Raw genomic sequence first — 18081 nt, forward strand, 5'->3', positions numbered from 1 at the left:
GGAGCGGCACCACGGGTCCGGGGACCGCCCGCGCCCCGCCCCAGCAACCCAGCGCGCCCTCCCGCTAAGGCGGAGCCGGAGCGTGCAGCCGCCCTTCCCCGCAGCCGCGCTCAGGGCTCGGGAGCCCGCGGGTGCCGCTGAGGACTCGCAAACTCAGCAACCCCCGTGCCCCGGGCCGCTGGAGCACCGGAGCCCAACGACACCGCGGTGCTGACCCCGTGCACCAGGGACCGCCCTCCCTGTTCCCTGGTATCCATCTCCGGCTCTCCAGCTTGGGACAGGGCATTTGCCCGCAGCTGGATGTGTGGGAACCCAGCGCTCCTTGTCCTAGCGCACACAACTGGGAAGCCACTGAAATCCCAGCGTTGTCCAGTTGCCCACATCCTCCTGCCCAGATGCATCCTGCGGGAGTTCCAGAGGCTCTTGCTGGCTTTTGGGAGGTATCTGCCTTTCCCCAGTGGGACATGGGAGCCACACGTTACAGATCTCCCCACATCTGTGGACATGCCAGTTCCCTGCCACAGCCTCTTTGGACACCCATCCCATGCACTCCGTCTGGGCAACGTTTTCCTTTCGTCCATGGGATGGCTTCCTCTTGTTTTGTGACTTTTTGGAGTTCTGTGCATGTCCCCATGGGATAAAGACCCCCCTCCTCTCACACTAGTGATGCCACTGTAAGATTTTCTCTCTTGCACACAGGTTTTCCAGCACGGAGGAGGCATGTGAGGTGCTTGCCTCCATCCCTGTCTGCGCTCTCGACCCCCTCTGTGTGGAGAGCAAGCACCAGACAGCTGTGGGAACCCTTGTCCCCAGATGTGCAGTCCCTGAAGTTGTGTGGTGAGTGGGTGCAAGGGCGCATCTTGGGCTCTGTGCCAGTGAATCATACGCAGCTTTTCCCACTGCACTTCTGCTGCCAGTGACTGATGGGTGAAATAAACAGAGTGGGATGAGGGGGAACATTGGACAATAGGATACGCCATCTGCTCGCTGCCCCTGCCTGCCTTGCCAAAGACACTGGTGTGGGGTCTTCCCTCTCTGCTGAAAAGGACTGGGACAGGGGGCTGGGATTGGCCTCATTTCCATGTGTGATTATCAGAGCAGAAACAAAGCTGTGAGGAGCTCAAGAGGAGCTTGAGCTGTGGCAGCTGATGCCTGTGAAATTGCAGATTGTCTATCAGTGTGTTTGTCCTTCCTACCACCCTGGGCCATGCCTTACTGTCCTTGGCTTGGTTTTATGACCTTTGCTCTCACAAGCAAAATGTTCTCAAACCTGCCAGATTCAGATTCAGGTGTCAGTAATTTTTCCTGGCGCGTCACCGAGGTTTTTGCGGCACACTTTGCTGCTTTCTGCAGCGGAAGCACCGGGATAGGCACAGATTAGCTGTGCAGGGCTGCCACAGATGCTCTGAGAGGCAGTCCAAGGGGACTGGGCTCTGTGACAAGTTCAGAAGTAGCAGCAGCTCTGAGTTACAGAAGGAAATGCCAGGGAATTTGAGCTCCATCCAGAAAGGCTGACAGATATCCTGCTGGGGAAAGCCGATAACCTTGTCACCCTTCTGCTCTTGCAGTCTTCATTTTTATCCCATTAGAGGGGAACTGGCTTATAGTTGTTCCCATATTGTGTTCTTGCCAAGTTCTGCTTTGGTAGAAATGGTTATGAATGAAGAAAGCAGGATTATTTTCCCTCTTAAATCCTGCTTTCTATCCATGGCAGCTGCCTGTTCTTCCTCTGCTCTTGTAAAAACACCCACAGGTTTCTCTGGGAGTGTCTGTGTCCCTTCTCTTCAGTAAAAGAGACAGATGGAGCAGAGAGGTGTGTCCTCCACTGCCTTTGGAAACAGGTCAGATCAAATTAGTATCAGGCGTCATTTGCTTTCCCACGCTTTGGGAAGACTTCTCTCGCTTTCTCTTTTTCCTCCTATTCCTTGGATGTGGCTGTGGTAGGACAGTCAAGCCATATGCTGCAGAGAGGCAGGCTGGGCTCCTCTTCAATACCATGGAGGAAAGTCAAATGAACTCAACAGAACTGCATTTGGGTATTGGACATTATCATGAGAGTTCAGTCACTGCCCAGAGCTTGAGGAGTTTTGGTGCCTTCAGGGACCACGAGCCCCAGCTGCAGTCAGTGGCATGGCACCCCACAGCCACAGAAAATACCCTGCTGAGACTGGATGCCTTGTTGTTTCCAGCTGTGTTCACAATCCATCCATCTTGCTGCTACTGCTCCTGCTTTGATCTCAAATGCTGGTTTGTGCTCTACAGCCCCAGGTCCTGGCCACTGCTTCAAGTGGGAGCTCTGGTTCTTTCACCAGCATGCATTGGCAGACTCCACCTGGCTCCAGCCAGGTGACACCAATGCAATTTGTCACAGTTGAAAGCCTCTTTGCAACTCTCTGGCATCTTTCCATGCCAGACTAAAGGGCAAGGCACTGCATCTGATGGTGCTGCAGAGGGAAAGTGGCCACTGGCCTGCCTGTCCCTTTTGTTTATGGGACTGGAGCTGCTGTGAGAGGGAAGGTGTCCTTAGAGGGTCCTGTTTGTGCCAGGTGGGATCAGACATTGAAGCTGGAAAGTTATTTCTGGAATGCTGAAGGTTGTCTTGGTCAGGGAAAGAGCTGCATTTTTGTTAGTCCCAGGGCAGGTTGGTTTAAAAAGTGTAGGAAAGAATTAATGTAGAGGTATGAGCGAGGGAGGGAGGGAGGGAGGGAGGGAGAGAAGGAAGGCAGGAAGGAAGGCAGGAAGGAAGGAAGGATGGATGTGGGATGCCAGTGTATACTAGTCCTATACTGATATAACCCTGCTGCAGTCACTCCTGATATCCAGACAGAAGAGCTATGCCTCACACTTTCAGGGATGACTCTAAGACTGTAAAAAAGCAACTGTACAGCCTGGTAATTTTTCCACTCTCCTCAAACATGAGACTTCTACATTGTACTTCACAGAAAAAAGACAATAAATCTTTCCAGCACGATGCCAACAGTCAGAATACTTGGCTTCTTCTATGCTCTCTTCCTGTTTTAACAGTTCCCAGAGCAGTGTCTGACCCCCAGCCCTTCCTGACCTCAGACAGCATCTCCTTGGTACCTTTTCCTTGCATCCCATGTCCACTCCCATCTGCTCCCAAATGCCTTTTGCTGGTAGCTTCCCATTCATCTGAGCAAGCTCAGCTCCACTTCCCAAAGCACCCAGCGCCCTTGCTCCAGGAGGGGCACCCTGCAGGATGGCACCCTTTGCCCTGAGTACCTGCTTTATTTGTGAAGCAACTGCACAGCCTTTTAAAAGCCTTTTAAAGAAGCCACCTCCATGGTGTCAAGCTAAGGAGCGAGGTGCCAGCAGTGAGAGCTCATGCTAGCATTTGTTCTGCAAAGAACATGGAAGGCACAAATGCCTTTTTTGAGGTAAATGGTGCCCCAGGGCAGCAATGGCTGCAGGGGCAAGGTAGGTGACATCTCTGTGGCATTTGCCAGATGGTGGCCCTTCAGGGATACCAGCTGGTGGTGCAGCGTGTGGCAGCTGGAATCCAGCCAGACCCCTGCATCACTTTTTCCTTCTTTTTTCTTACCCTGCCCCCCTTCCCCTCTTGCAAAAATAAAGCCTGCATGAGGTCCAGGCTGATCCCTGCCTCCTTCTCTCTCTGCAGCAAGTTCATGTTTCAGCCAGCACTGCCAGTGGCCAGCATGGGCTGCTGGAGGGAAGTTAGCAATAGCCAGTTCCCAGCAGGCAGAGTTCCTGCACACAATTTTGCATTAGTCAGAGCCTTGTTTCTCCTGCTGCAGATCAAGCCTTTTCTAGGAAGGTTTTTCTTTACCAAGAGGGGCATGACTATAGTGTGAGAGGAAACACACTGATCATTTTTCCCCAGAAGCCCAGTAGTAAGCATTTCCTCATGTTTTTACATTTCTGGGAAATACTTGTTTGTGTCTTTCAGAGAGAAGCAGTATCCTTTTGGAAAGGACAAGGGGAAGGGAAGAAATCCAGCTCCCATGTAATAGGTTATGTTTTATGAGTGCTGCTGGCCATCTGTGCACTGGCCATTGCTGCTGGTGGATCCAGGGTAACAGCTTGAAGCCCCACATTCTGATTTCCCTGGGAAGGGTCCAGCAGGAACCATGTCAGAAACTGACAGCAGAAGCCACATGCTAAAAATAATTATGGCAGGACCTGTCTGCATGGAAACTCCACAGAATTTAGAAACTGGAGCATTTCTTTCCATCCAAACTACTTTAGATTTGAACTCTAGAAGGAAATAAAGAACAAGAAGTGTATCACTGCACAAAACCATGCTGCGCCCACATTCTGAAGGTCATATGGCTGAAGCTGTATGATTATATGGTTTATATGATAGTGGGAAGCTCATAGCATAACAAAAAACTGCTGGTTTGTAGGAGCATTGCTGCAGCAGCAGTTTCTACTTACAGGTACTCACTCATAGGTGTGGGATCACTCCTACTGCAGGTCTGCCTGGCACTGACCAGCTGCCCTCATGGCTATTTCTAGATGTTCCTCCACTTCCTCCTGCTTGTGTGCCCACTCTTAATTTCTTGGGTTTGGTAAAAACAGACTGGAGAAGGATCATGGCTGGATTTCTGGGCTGCAGCTGTTCTTTGCAGGTGTGTTCTAGCAGCCAACAGCTTCTTTTGAAGCAAATCCTCATCCAGCATGTTGCTGGTCTGCTCTTCGTGACTGTGGTGTTTCTTCTCCTGCTCTTCTAGGCCACTCTAAGATCTCAAGAACTCCCATTAGGCTTTGGCCTTTGTGTAATATGTTGGACAGTATCCCGTGGACCACACCAGGAGCTCTTGATGGCCAAGGTGGAGCTGCCATGACTGTACTAGGAACATCTCTTGCCTGACCAAGGTAGGGAATCAGAGCAGGATAATCAGCCATCCCCTCACAGCCTTGGGATATCACTTACCCGAGGTGTTGCCCAAGTGAAGTGGTACAATTTTTGGTGGGCTTCAGAAAATTCCATTAACTGCCAACATGGATTGTGGCCAGGATGGAAATTTACCAAACTAAAGCAAATTACCTTGTGACCCTATAAACATCGGTCCTAAGTGAGACTCTTTGAGCTGAAAACCCTGCCCCTGCCATGCTGTGGGTGGTATGGAATCAAACAGTTGGTATGGTTAGAAGAAAAAAGGAAGAGGGAGGGAAGAACTTCAGTGTTTGGTGTTTAATACCACCATGTCACAGCTGGAGGATGTGGTTTCCAGCATAAAGCCCCTGGAAGTTCAGGGACTCTTCCCTCAGAAGCAGAGAGGTGAGGGAGTGTGGGACCTCAGCAACATTGACTTCTTTCAGACAAACAGTTTTTCCCGGTTGTTTTTCCCCCATTCCCTATTATTTGTTTGTCTGGAGGAGGGAGTTTTTAAACTACAGAGACTCATTTGCCATATGGCCCAGAGTGGGAACAGTGCCATCCCTTATTTGGGGACAAACTGGAAATACCTTTTCTGCATTTGTGGGTTGAGGCTGAACCATTTACCTTTGTATCTTGTGGTTATTGCTATGTTTTCTTTTAGTAAATTGTTATTTTTTCATTTATATCTCTTTGCACTTGTCTTATTGGTAGAAGGGAGAGAGGTTAAACACTGTCAGGAGGCAACTTAGTTTGGAGTCTCCACTCCATAAATTGTCTCAAAATGAGACAATAGTGGTAGAGACTCCACCCCTTTTTTTATTACCCAGGACAGGATGTCTCTCAGAGCTAGCAAATCCTCATGTGAAGCTGATAATAGGACCAAAATCCTTGAGGTTCAGCCATGGCTCATTGAGAAATGCCAAACATTTCACTGAACACGAGGGGAGGAGATTCTGTCAGAATTCATTCAAGGTTACAATCCCCCCCCCTCCATCACACAAGCGCCAGTGTTGCCCATGATCCACAGCATCCACACATTCATTGCTGGAGCAGTGTTTCACACCTATGGAACACAGGGAAAGAATAGGACAGGCCCCTGGAAGGTCCCCTGGGCTGCCCTGCAAAGGGCATGAGCTCTGTCAGGAATGGAGCAGGCTCTGTTGATGGAACAGAGAAGTCCATTGTGCAGTAAGGGTGGATGGTACAAGGTGAACACGAAAGGGAATGGCAGAGGGAAAGGGTCAGGTACAGATCACTGTGAGCATAGGACTGGGAAGAAAAGAAGGGAGATGGGAGAGAAAGGTTGCTTGAAGGACAAAGGGGTGGGAGAAGAAAGAAGGGGAGCTGAGAGGCAAGGGTGGTGGAACACTAAAGTATTGCCTTAATGCAATAACCATCAATTAGATGGTTATTAGACGACAGCAGAAAAAGTCACTGCCAAATGAGGCTAGGAAGCACTACCATACAAAGCAGACTAAAACCCAACAGATCAATTAATTGATCTGGGAACAATCAAGATGCCTGGAAGCAATGGTAGGAGAAACCAGCAACAGCACTAAGTAGAGCTTTGTGGTCAGCCTTCCCTGGACTTCCATGCTTGGCTTTACCACTGAGCAATGTCTTTCAGCAAACAGGTAGGTCCTGTTGGAGTCATCTCATACCTGTTTGTGTGGTTGTCTTGTCCTACGCAGGTCAAGACAGAAATACTCCCTCCAGGGGGTTTATAGATTCAGATCAACATGAAGTTTCATCTTGGTTCTACTTTGGGTGAAGAGCATGAACAGCCACTGGTGACATTAAACTGGGAGGGTGGCCACCTAACAAATGGCTGCCCAGAGGGGGCTCAGTCAACATGAGAAGTAGCACCCTGTGGTGTCCAAGGAGGAGAGGAGCAGAGCTCTGCACAAGGGGTGACACAACTCTGTGCATTCAGCCAGGTTGGAAGATTCAATCTGCTCAACAGCCCTTCTGAGAAGGACTTGGGGTTTCAGCAGACAACAGGCTGACCATTTACCAGAAATATGTTCCCATCACAGATAAGATAAACAGGCTGCACTAGCAGCCACATGTCTAGCACAGCCAGAAGAGTGATTTCTACCTGCTCTGTCCAGAGGGTGAGGCCTCTCCAGGATTTGTGTCCAGCATTAGGTCCTCCAGTTCAGAAGGGATGTGGCAAAAGAGTAGAGGAGCCACCTGAGACTACAAAAATGGTTAGAGACCTGGAACACAGTGCCTCTGAGGAGAGAGGGCTGGTCTTGTGTAGTTTGGTGAGAAGAAGGCAGAGGGGACATCTTCCAGGAGCCTGTGACTGCTGGAAAGGCAGTGACAGACATGAGAGCAAAACTCCTGCAGCATCAGGCAAAGCAGCAGGGATCACAACCATAGAATGCAGCTTGGGAGGTCTAGAAGTAGATCTCAACAACAGGAAGTTTTAGTCTCCTGAAATACAATTAGCCTTTAAAGTCTCTTCACTTACCCACCCAAAGCACCTTGCCAGAATCAAGGGAAAAAACAAACAAAAGAAAGCAACAAAAACCCAAACAGCCCAAACTCCAGACACACTACTAATTGTATCTCCATCCTAATCATAGCAGATGAACACAATGCATGAGTCCATCTCAACTTGCCAAGATGCAAATGCTTGTCCAATGTAGCATCTGAAAGCAATTTGCAGTAATTTTCTATAAAAATACTTCACTGTCAGATCAACAGCAATAGGAAAGCCTTGAATTAGACCATCCCCCTCCTACCCCACAAATACCTTTTGTATAGGCTGAAAGAACTACTAAGAGCTCTCTCTTTTTGGTAGAATTTTTCCACATGTTTCTTTGCAGGTAGACATCATTCTCAGTTGTTCATCCACTTGGCAAGTTTTCTGTCTTCCACACTGTGCCCTTGGAGTAACATTACCAAGTGAGGAAAAACGTTCTTTTTGCTAGAAATCTCTTCTCTTCACATGAAAAAGCTAAAGCATACCCAGTAGACACATGCAAGTGCTGCAAAGAAATAACACAGAAAACAGTTTATTTTCCACTCCAGGAGATCTCAATAACAACATCTCAAACTCACCAGAAATAAGCTTTAAAGTAATGCTGCAAAACACATGGGAAAACATACATCCAGCTCTCAAAAAGAGCAGGAAACTGCTTCAGGCAAGATGTGCTTCTAAAAATATTGCTGAAGGTGAAAATACATTTACATTTAATATTACCACATTTGGTTTTGCAGTTTAATTGAATCATTTAGGTTGGAAAAAAACCATTAAGACCATCCAGCCCAACCATTAATCTAACACTGTAAAATCCACCACTAAACCATGTTCTTATGTGCCACATCTGCACATCTCTTAAACACCCCAGGGTTGGTGACCCAACCACTTCCCTGAGCAGCCTGCTCCAATGCTTGACAAACCTTTTGGCAAAGTCTTGCTTTACGAAAGAATCTCCTCTCAACACCAAGAGACTTTGACTAAACAAGGATTTTGGGACTCTTATCACATAACACTATTTTACAATACAAAGATTTTAAAGAGTTTTAGGCATCTTCCACCTCTCCTTATAATGAAAGAGAGAAAAGCAGTACCTTTGGATGCCCAAAGAAAGTGAGGTGAGCTAACAAATGGCACATGATTTGTTCCAATCAGCAGGGTTCCACTGGATCACTGCCATACTGCTTTTCAAGGATTATCAGGATTTACATTATGAAGGTTAGGTGTTCATCCTGTTCTGTCTGTGCAGAACTCAACACCACTGAACCTTCAGATGCCAGCTGCAAATATTAAAACACCTAAGCATGTCAAGCATCATGGCTCTACTCAGTAACCTGCATCTCCAAATGGAATTTAAATTCCCTAACTTCATAACTTCCTAAATGGGATAAATAGGCCCTAACCTAACTCCCAAACATTTCTAACCTAAGGAGTTCTTTTCATTAGTTTAGCAAGGAATATGGATCCAGCTTTTTCAGCCTTGGTATTCTTCCATGGATCAAAGGCACCTTCAAACCCCATTTTTGGGTTGCTTGAGCCTCCCACCAGTCTGCAAATGGAAACCCTTCCCAGGGCAGAAAAAACTTCTCAGGTAGAAAAGGCAATTCTGAAGCGAGCTTTTGCTTTGGAAACTTTAAAAGATCTGTCCTTTACCTGTTCCACTGATTCTTAATGGCTTTCAAACTCAGAAAATGGGAAAATTGACCATTTTTTGCAATCCACTCTTCCTAGTATATGAGGAAGGATTACACTTGACTTTGAAAGAGGGGAAAGGAAAGAAGAGTAGCCTGGTTCTGTTCATGACAAGTGGAAATCTTACTGATGGTGCCAGCCATTCATGGTGATGAATTCCCTTCCTCACCTCCAACTTCCCAAGGAAATATTTTGCTTAGGATGGCCCAACAGAGTAAATAAGACCAGAAAAGGATGGGCCAAGGGAAGGATGATCAGTGGAAACTGACAGAAGATTCTCCTGCCATTCTGTGGGGCTGCCTCACCTTCACCATACTGCCACCATATTCCTGCACTGGGTGAGATCGATCAACACTTACTGAAGACCAGTCCTACAGAAGGGGCTTCTTTTCAGCCAAGAAATGAAATAAAAGGAGCAGATGGTTTGAAGTGCCCAGTTGAAGCAGCCCACTATTAGCTTGGCTCAACTCTGAGGCAAAATGACAGAGTGAAGGCTGAAAGGAAACACCTAAAAGCAGATCAGGTGGTGAGCTGGATATCCCAATATACAGGAACAGAAAGGAAAATACACACCAGTGTTTTCTGGTTTGAGATCCTTCCTGCCAAGGGGGACTGGTGAAAGCCTGCTAGTAAATCTGCAAGGAAGGCCTATGATTTTAGAAAGTAGACCTCTTCCAAGAAAGATTATTGCTTTATTTGCCTGGCCATGCTGTCATCCTTTTCTCTTTCTCCTTTCTGCTGTTACCATGCCTTGTAAAGAATATTTGTGAGTGTGGCCTCTGCAACAAACTCATTTCTTGATAGCCTGCACTGCCACTTCCACAGCTTGCAAGACAAGCCACAACAACCTCCTTACGACAAGTAAAGGATTCAGACTTCCCCAGCCTGCACAGGATCAGACCACAGAAGTAGAGAATCTTTGGAATAAAGCAAACCTGAAGCTGATGAATGTCACAAACCATCATGATGTTTACACAAAACCCCAAGCATGTGAAAGGTATCCATTTCTGGGACAATATCCAGTAGGAGCTATATGTCTTTTGTGATCTTCAGCTTCTTCCCAATAGAACATTCAAAGTCACAGAGCCAAAGCTTTCTGAAGGCAATGGCAATGCTGCAGAATAAAGGCAGGTCTTTATCTGTGACACCCTGAGAAATGAGCAGCAGCTAAGCCCCTGCTCACCTTGCAAAACTGCCTGCCAGCTCTTCCATGGGTTATGCAGCCAGGTTCATGCTCCTATTCTTATTCTCACAAACAGCACTATAAAGCCACCAACCCAATGCAGACTGGGAAGTGAAAAATGCATGAGAGTGTGGTTTAGCTTGCAGGTTCCCTGTTATTAGTGCTATGAGAGTATGACTCCTAACAGTGGGCTGCATGGTTGCAAATTAATTGCTGCTTCTGAACATTTAGTACATCTTTGCAAGCAAAATGCAAAAGAGGAGCTGATCTTCAGAGCACTTAGCACAGATGTTCAGATACACACTGACAAATGCCTAGGAACCCCATGTTAATTTCTCTTCATCCCCTTTTTCTCCTTCCAAGGATCGGTTTACAGCCCAAATCACTTGGCATCTGCCAGAGCCAGAGTCTCTGATGTATTTCCCAGGAGCTTCTGCATCCTGGGAACTGTCAGTTCTCTTGACAATGGTGCTACACTGCACCCTTGTGATGATGAAGGCCGGTCACATGCTAGGCTGTACTGGCCAGAGTGTAACCAGCATGTGAAAGGGCAAGATTAAAGGTCCTCCATCCCTCCAGGTGCTCAAAACTGACTGGACAAGGCCCTGAGCAATCTGACGTAGCTTTGGAGTTAGCCTCACTCCCAGCAGATGACAGGATGAAAGATCTCCAGCATCCCTTCTCACCTAGACCCCACTGTGATTCTATGCCAGCCTTTCCAGAACTAGAGATGCTTCTTGGATCAACACTTGCAACACAACAATTTTATCTACAAGAAAAAGGACAAATAACCTACAGTTCTTCTCAAAACATTGGAAAGTAACAGCTTCTGACCAGTGATAGAAACAGAAGTATTTGTTGCATATTAGAAAAGCTTGACATTAAAGTAACTCATTATCCTTGACACCAAAGCAAATCACATCTCTAAAGTAAGAAATCAAGATACATATATTGTTATTAATAGGAAATAATATTTCTTACCATTCCTGTAAAAAATAATATTGCAACATAGCAAAAAAAACCCCCACATACTTCATCATCCATGCACATGGGAAAACCACCTCGCTTTTGTCTGAATTTTGTGAATTTCCTATATAGGACTCACCTAGACACAGGCTTTAAGGTCCAGAATGAGGTAATAAAATTATTTCCTTAAATCCATCTCATGAAGGAAAAGAGATTCCACCTTGTAGGAGTAATGTCTCTTCATTTAAAATACTCCTACTGCAAAACATCAACAGTTCAACACTGAGCTTTATGAGTTCATGTGTACATTTAAGTTACAAGCAACATTTTATCTGGATTTGCCTTGTGTGTGGTCCCATTAGAGAGAAAAAAAACCCCTCTGATTATATGTATTTTTGTGATATTTACAAGTTTACCATTATGGTCTAGGATAAGTGTAAAGCCACACTCAAGATAACCTTAAGTTAATTAAACCCCATAAAAACTGAAAGAGCAAAATGGGATCACATGCCCCACAGTTTTATTTGTTCCCCCACAAAGCTGTTAAAATGTCATTCAGAGCCCTCATCTTTCAGCAATGGATCTTAACCAATGACAACTTCAGCCTATTTACATGCTGAATTTTATGTGTATTGGATTTTGAAATAACTGCTTTTGATACAAACAAGCCTATAAAATAAAATAAAGATTTTGCTTAAAATTAAATAGTGGTTTAGGGTTTTCTTCTGATTCATGGTGGTGTCTGATAAAAAATTACATTGATTTATCCTCTTAAGTACAGGTGCAAGTTTGCAGAAGTTCCTTTTGCATCTGTGTTTGGGGGTTGAGTGGTTGAAGCCCATTTATAGCGCTTCTCTTAGCCTTCCTGGGAATTTCAAAGAAAGGACACCTCTCCATTTCTCCCTTTGTGTCTCTGTGCAAGAGTTGACAGATCCACCCTCAGCCTGAGAGTTTGTTCTTTGAATCAGCTCTGCCTTATGGCAGCTGCTTTGTTCAGCTGCCCAGCGAGGTGGGCGAGGCAGATGCATTTTTGCTCCTCTTTTTGCTCCACCATGCTGGGGCTCCAAAAATAAAAGTAATGTTAACTGTAAAAATACATTCATTAACACTAGATTTGCCTATATATTATTGCATTTTCCCAAAAAGCTTCTATTAGAAGTCCATTCAAAACAACAATTTAATGTAATCACAGGATAGAGCCTATGGGGTAATGCACAGGAAATGAATGTTGTTAATTTGACTTAATGTGAACAGGACTCTAGTGAAAATAGGATCATGACTAAAGCAACAGTAGTGATAATTTTGCTTACAGAAAATTACTTACCACAGGTAATAAAAATGTTTGCTTAAATTATTTTTATCATAGCTCAAGAAAACCTTATCAGAGACACAGTTCCTGTCTCTTGTGGCGTGAAAGCTGTTTTGGGGAGTCAGTGTAAAACCTCCCCAGTGTGAGGATGGAGAACATATTGCACTGTCTGTACATAACTGTTCTCTGCTGGGGAAGATCTTCAATATTAGAAGAAAATATTATGATAGTGCTTTTATATTTTTAATATTTCAGAAAATCTTAATCAGAGAACACTTTTTTGAGGGGACTTATTTTTCCACAGCTGTTCTACATTTTTGTATATAAAAAGTAAGCAATCAAACGTTATGGAATATCACGAAAAAAAATATTTTGTGCCCCATCATGGAACTGAGGAAAGATTTAGAAGGAAAAACCTGAAATTTCCAAGCTTGATTGGTGCTCCAGTTGCATTTTTTGAGGGGTATGTGTAGGCGTCATATTCCCATTATGTCAATATATCATCCACCTTTCTCCTCAGAACACCATCCAGCACTGTAGACAAATGTTTCAAGTAATTTTCCTTTGGTACCTTGAGGCAGTTTGTTCCTCTGCCACCTGAACCGGGATGGTGTAAAGACACGATCCGTTTGCAGTCACAGGCAGAGGCGATTACAGCAAAACCTCTTCATGTCTTTCCCAGTGTTTGCAGATCCAATTGCAGACGCTTGGTGGAGCAGGATATTTATAAGTTGCAATGAACGCTTAATTCTGCGTGTGCATAACGAACAGCTCACGTTGCTGTTGGAAAAACCATACTTTTTCACTACAACCACTTGTTTCTTTGCCTGCTCTCGGCAAAAAGGATGGTAAGAGGACAATGGTACAGGGAGCTCATGTACCCTTCAGTTCCGTTCTCGCCCTCAGCTGAGGAAAGGAAACCTGCATATGCAGTAGCACTGCCTTTAAAATTAACCCAAACAGTAGGTTTAAACTAGATATTCAGAAAAAACCTCTTCACTGTGAGGGTGGTGAGGTGCTGGAACACCGCTGTCAGGACCTCTGGTTACTTCTCCAAAACCCAAAGGAATTGCTTTGGGTTTTTATTTGTTTCTTTCTTTCTTTCGTTCCGCGGGACGCGCGGCGGCTCCTCTGTTGGGTTCGCGGAGGCAATGGAGGAACGGCCGCGAGCTCCGGTGGCTCCGCAGCAGCAGCAGCAGCAGCAGCAGCAGCAGCAGCAGCAGCAGCAGCAGCAGCAGCAGCAGCAGCAACAGCAGCAGCAGCAGCAGCAGCAGCAGCGCTTCTCTCGATCGGTTTTCCGCTCGACTTTCCGCTCGCTCTCCGTCCCCTCTCCGTCTAACACTCCCTCCACTCCCGTCCCGTCTCGTCCCGTTCCATCCTTGTTCCGCCTTTCCCAGCCCGGCTCATGCCGCGTCCCGCAAGGCGCCCGTGGGTGGGTCGGTCCCCTGCCCGACCCTGCCCGGCCCGCCGCGGTCTCGCCTCCGCCAGGCTCCCTCCGGACTGGCTGTAGCGCCTCTGCAAGAGTCTCTGGAAGAGTTCCTCCCCCTGGGTGTGCTGGGGCAGCACCGTCCTCTGGCTCCGCCTGGTGCGAGCTCTGGCCCGGCCCCGGCCCCGAACAAAGCCCCTCCCACGGCTCCGCTCGCAGCCGCCCCGCGGCCGCCCGGCTCCCGCCCCGTCCCCGGGAGCTCCCTCAGGAGCTTTCCCGGTCCGAGCTCCGCCGCTCGCCAGTTCGGTCGCCGGCCCCGAGCCGCCGGTGCCCGGGGCGTTCGTGTGCCCCGGGCAGAATGGCGAGAGCGCGGTGCCGCCCGCACGGGCGCAGAAGCCTCCCCTGGAGCAGCTCTACCGGGAGGGCCTGCTGCTGGGCAGCGGCGGCTGCGGCATCGTTTGCTCCGGGACCCGGCTCGCCGACGGCGCCCCGGTAAGAGACGGGGCCGGGTCGGAGGAGACGGTGCGGGGGCGGCGGGCGGCAAGCTCAGCGCGCCGCTCTCCTTAGCTCGCAGGTGGCCATCAAGCGAGTGTCCCGGGACCGCATCCCGGAGTGGGCGAGTGAGCGGGGCCAGCGGCAGCAGCCGGCGGGGCGTGCCGGGCGGGGCTGAGGCGGGGCCCGGCAGGGCGGGAGCCGGGGCGCTGCGAGGGGAGCGGGCGTGTAGTGAGCGGGGGCCGCGCAGCGTCCCGGGCCGGGCAGGGGGTGCCGAGGGCGCGGCGCAGCAGCGGCCCCGCTGACGGCGTCGCGGTCCCCCCGCAGCACAAGGGCGCCCTTGTGCCCCTGGAGCTGGCGCTGCTGTGGATGGAGTCGTGCCCTGGCTTCCGCGGCGTCGTGCGGCTCCTGGACTGGTTCGAGCTGCCCGACGGCTTCGCGCTGGTCACGGAGCGTCCGGAGCGCTGTCAGGAGCTCTGGTACTTCCTGGACGAGCTGGGGTTCCTGACGGAGCCCGTGGCGCGGGGGCTGTTCGGCCAGGTGCTGGAGGCTGTGCGGCACTCACTGCAGCAGCTGCGGCGTCCTGCACCGCCACATCAAGGCCGAGAACGTCCTGGCCGACCTGGCCACAGGCGAGGCGAAACTCATCGGCTTCGGGTGCGGCACGATCCTCCAGGACTCGTTCTACACGCGGATGTCAGGTGCGCCCAGAGCCAGGGCTCAGCCGGGCAGCGGAGGTTGCCCCCTTTGCTGGCAGAGGAGGAAGAGGGAGGGAAAGACGGGGAATCGTCCTTCAGCCGGCTGCAGCCAAGTTGCTTTTCGGCGGGGCAGGGGCTGGCTGTTGTGGAACGGGAGCTGGCTGGCAGGGTGGGAGGGATCACCATGGGCCTGATGAGCTGCACCCGTGTCCCATAGGAACGCTGGAGTACAGCCCACCGGAGTGGATCCTCTTTGGCTGCTACCATGGCCAGCCAGCCACTATCTGGCCCTTGGGCATCCTGCTGTATGAGCTGGTCTGTGGGCACCTTCCTTTCCACACCCGTGAGGGCATCATCCGGGGCCAGCTCTTCTTCCCATCCTGGGTGTCTGAAGGTGGGGATGAGCCTTCAACACATGGGAGGAAGAAAAGGATTGGGAGAGGGCAGCTGGCACATGAGCATCCTGCTAGTGAGGAGGTTGATCTCCTGGGCTTAGCTGGAGGAGGTGGCACGTGTGCCTCTGTGCTGCTCTCCTCTGAAAGGGAGGATTGATGGGAAGCTTTGTGTGCAGCCCCGAGCCCTCCTAGTGTGGCCTGGGCACCATTGAATCCAGGAGAGCATGGACAGAAACGTTGTCCCGCTGACCAGCGGTTTCTGGTTTGTCTCTGCAGAGTGCCAGCACCTCATCAGGTGGTGTTTATACATGGATCCCACAGAGAGGCCATCCTTGGAAGACCTTTTTGAGCATTCTTGGCTGCTGGACCCCCATGTGGCCCAGGAGACAGCAGAGATCCATCCTTCTGCACAGTAGGATCCAGCAAGTACTAGCTGCATGTGTCTTGTGGCACTGGATGAAAACCCCAGAGCATTTCCCTGTGGCTGTGGCACAGAGTGTAGCCGAGAGTGCAGCTGAGGAGATGCTTCCACTGGTCCCTGGCAAGGTGTGGAGGGAGCTCAGTGCTCCCTGTCCTGTTGGAGAATTGGTGGCAGTGTGGTGAAGTTGCCACGGACTGGGACAGGAGAAACATCCCCCTGCAGCTCAATGACATTATGATGTCCCCACAAGCCGAGGCACAGCTGGCGTGTTCTTCTGGAGCATGACGTGGAGCTGGGAACACCATCCTGGAACTGGCTGCTGGCAGGGCAGAGCTGATTGGCTTTGGCTGCGGCCCCTGCCTGGAGGACACTCTCTGCACTGTCGGGTCGGCGGAGGAAAAGCGGCACTCAATATGAGTGAACGGCAAATCCCAAAGTTTATTGATAGCTCACACATATTTATATTGGTGTTAATGAAGCTTATACATATTACAAAGCTGAGCTCATTATTGGTTAAACACACATAAATCAACCACACCTACTTCTATGCTCTAATGATTATTTTGTTTCTACATCTACATTCCTGTGGCTATTCTACCAAGGCTATCTTCATTTTTCTGGCAAAAGATTCCCTGCCCCACCTTCATGTTGCAACAAGGTCACCATGACTCTTGTCAGTGATTGGACACTGACTACTTAATCCCCAGCTTGTCTCCTTGAAACTTATCCAATGGTATCATATCAAAGTGACCTTTCTCAGCTAGCCAATTATCCACAAAGCTCTCCACATTTCCCCTGTTTTTCTGTTGAACAAGCATGGTCTGATTGAATGTGGCAGATATCATTTTTGCACCATATTCTGTAAGCATATACAAAAACACGGTAAAATTAATACTAACAACAAAGCTACAATGGCTACTATAATGCCAACCTTAACAATAGAGCATAACCATGATCCTAAGCTTAAAGATTTGAGCCATCCATCAATACCAAGGCCTGATTCTACCTGTAAGTTCCCAGTTAACCTCTGCAATTCAGAGAGCTGTGAGTGAACAGACTGTGCATGATCAGAAAGATTTATGCAACACATGCCCTCAAATTCTTCACAATCATGGCCTTTCAAATTCAAGATCAGAAAGCACTAAATGCAAGCTTAATATATTATCAACAGATTTGCACCGATCAACTGCTTGATCGATGGCAAAACTACACTGTCCTTTCGGTTTAAGAAGTATTGGTCGAAGGATGATCAACAGCCTCGCCTCCACTCGCTGACGATCCTCTTCGCTCAGTTGATCGAGGTGTTCCATCTGACACAGCTGCTCGGGTCCACTTAGCAGGTACCCACAGAGATCCTGTAGGGGTAGAAACACAAAGATATCCGCGACCCCAATATAACACCTTAGCAGTACCTTGCCATTGTCCTGTCTTAGGATCTCTGTATCTTACCCATACATCTTGCTTTCACACCATCCTTTTCCTGTACATAATGACGAATCACAGCAGGAACTTTATTTTCCCCAAAAACACACAAGTGGTTCAAAACAAACACTTCAGCAATCTTTCTTGTGGTTCTCTGATATCTGTGTATTTACTCAGATATGTTTTCAAGGTACCATTTGCTCTCTCTACGATCGCTTGCCCTGTAGGAGAATTAGGGATGCCTGTCACGTGTTCTATCCCCCACATTTGCATGAATTGCTTTATTCTTTTGCTACAGTAAGCAGGCCCATTATCTGCCTTGACGCGCTGTGGCACTCTCATTACTGCAAAACAACTACTGAGATGTCTCTCCACCTGCCCTGCTTTCTCACCAGTTTGTGCTGTGGCCCATATAAAATGACTATAAGTGTCTATGGTAACATGCACGTACTTCAACCTCCCAAACTCAGCAACATGTATGACATCCATTTGCCAGGTCTCATTTGTGTTCAGCCCTCATGGGTTAACTCCCAGACCTAGTCCACAGCCTCCATTATGATGACTACATATAGGACAGGCTTTGACTATTGCCCGTGCCTCCTCCATAGATATCTGAAATTCTCTATGAAGGTCTTTTGCATTCTGGTGGAACATGGAGTGTGCCTCTCTGGCTATAGTTTGCTTGGGAATTGGAGTTGCTTGTGTGATTGAGACTAATTTATCTG

General features: G+C 48.4%; 1 protein-coding gene across 1 annotated transcript; it reads left to right on the forward strand.

Annotated features, from left to right (window-relative positions):
* Positions 1-300: 300 nt before the first annotated feature.
* LOC143693665 (serine/threonine-protein kinase pim-1-like) lies at positions 301-17477 on the forward strand. Its single transcript, XM_077176324.1, is given in 8 exon segments — positions 301-440; positions 700-837; positions 14066-14420; positions 14503-14544; positions 14754-14978; positions 14980-15121; positions 15336-15512; positions 15790-17477. Coding segments are annotated over 8 exon segments (1359 nt in total). The 3' UTR covers positions 15930-17477.
* The last annotated feature ends 604 nt before the right edge of the window (positions 17478-18081 follow it).

The sequence above is a fragment of the Agelaius phoeniceus genome, chromosome 3 (assembly GCF_051311805.1).
Source record: "Agelaius phoeniceus isolate bAgePho1 chromosome 3, bAgePho1.hap1, whole genome shotgun sequence".
NCBI classification, from domain to species: Eukaryota; Metazoa; Chordata; class Aves; order Passeriformes; family Icteridae; genus Agelaius; species Agelaius phoeniceus.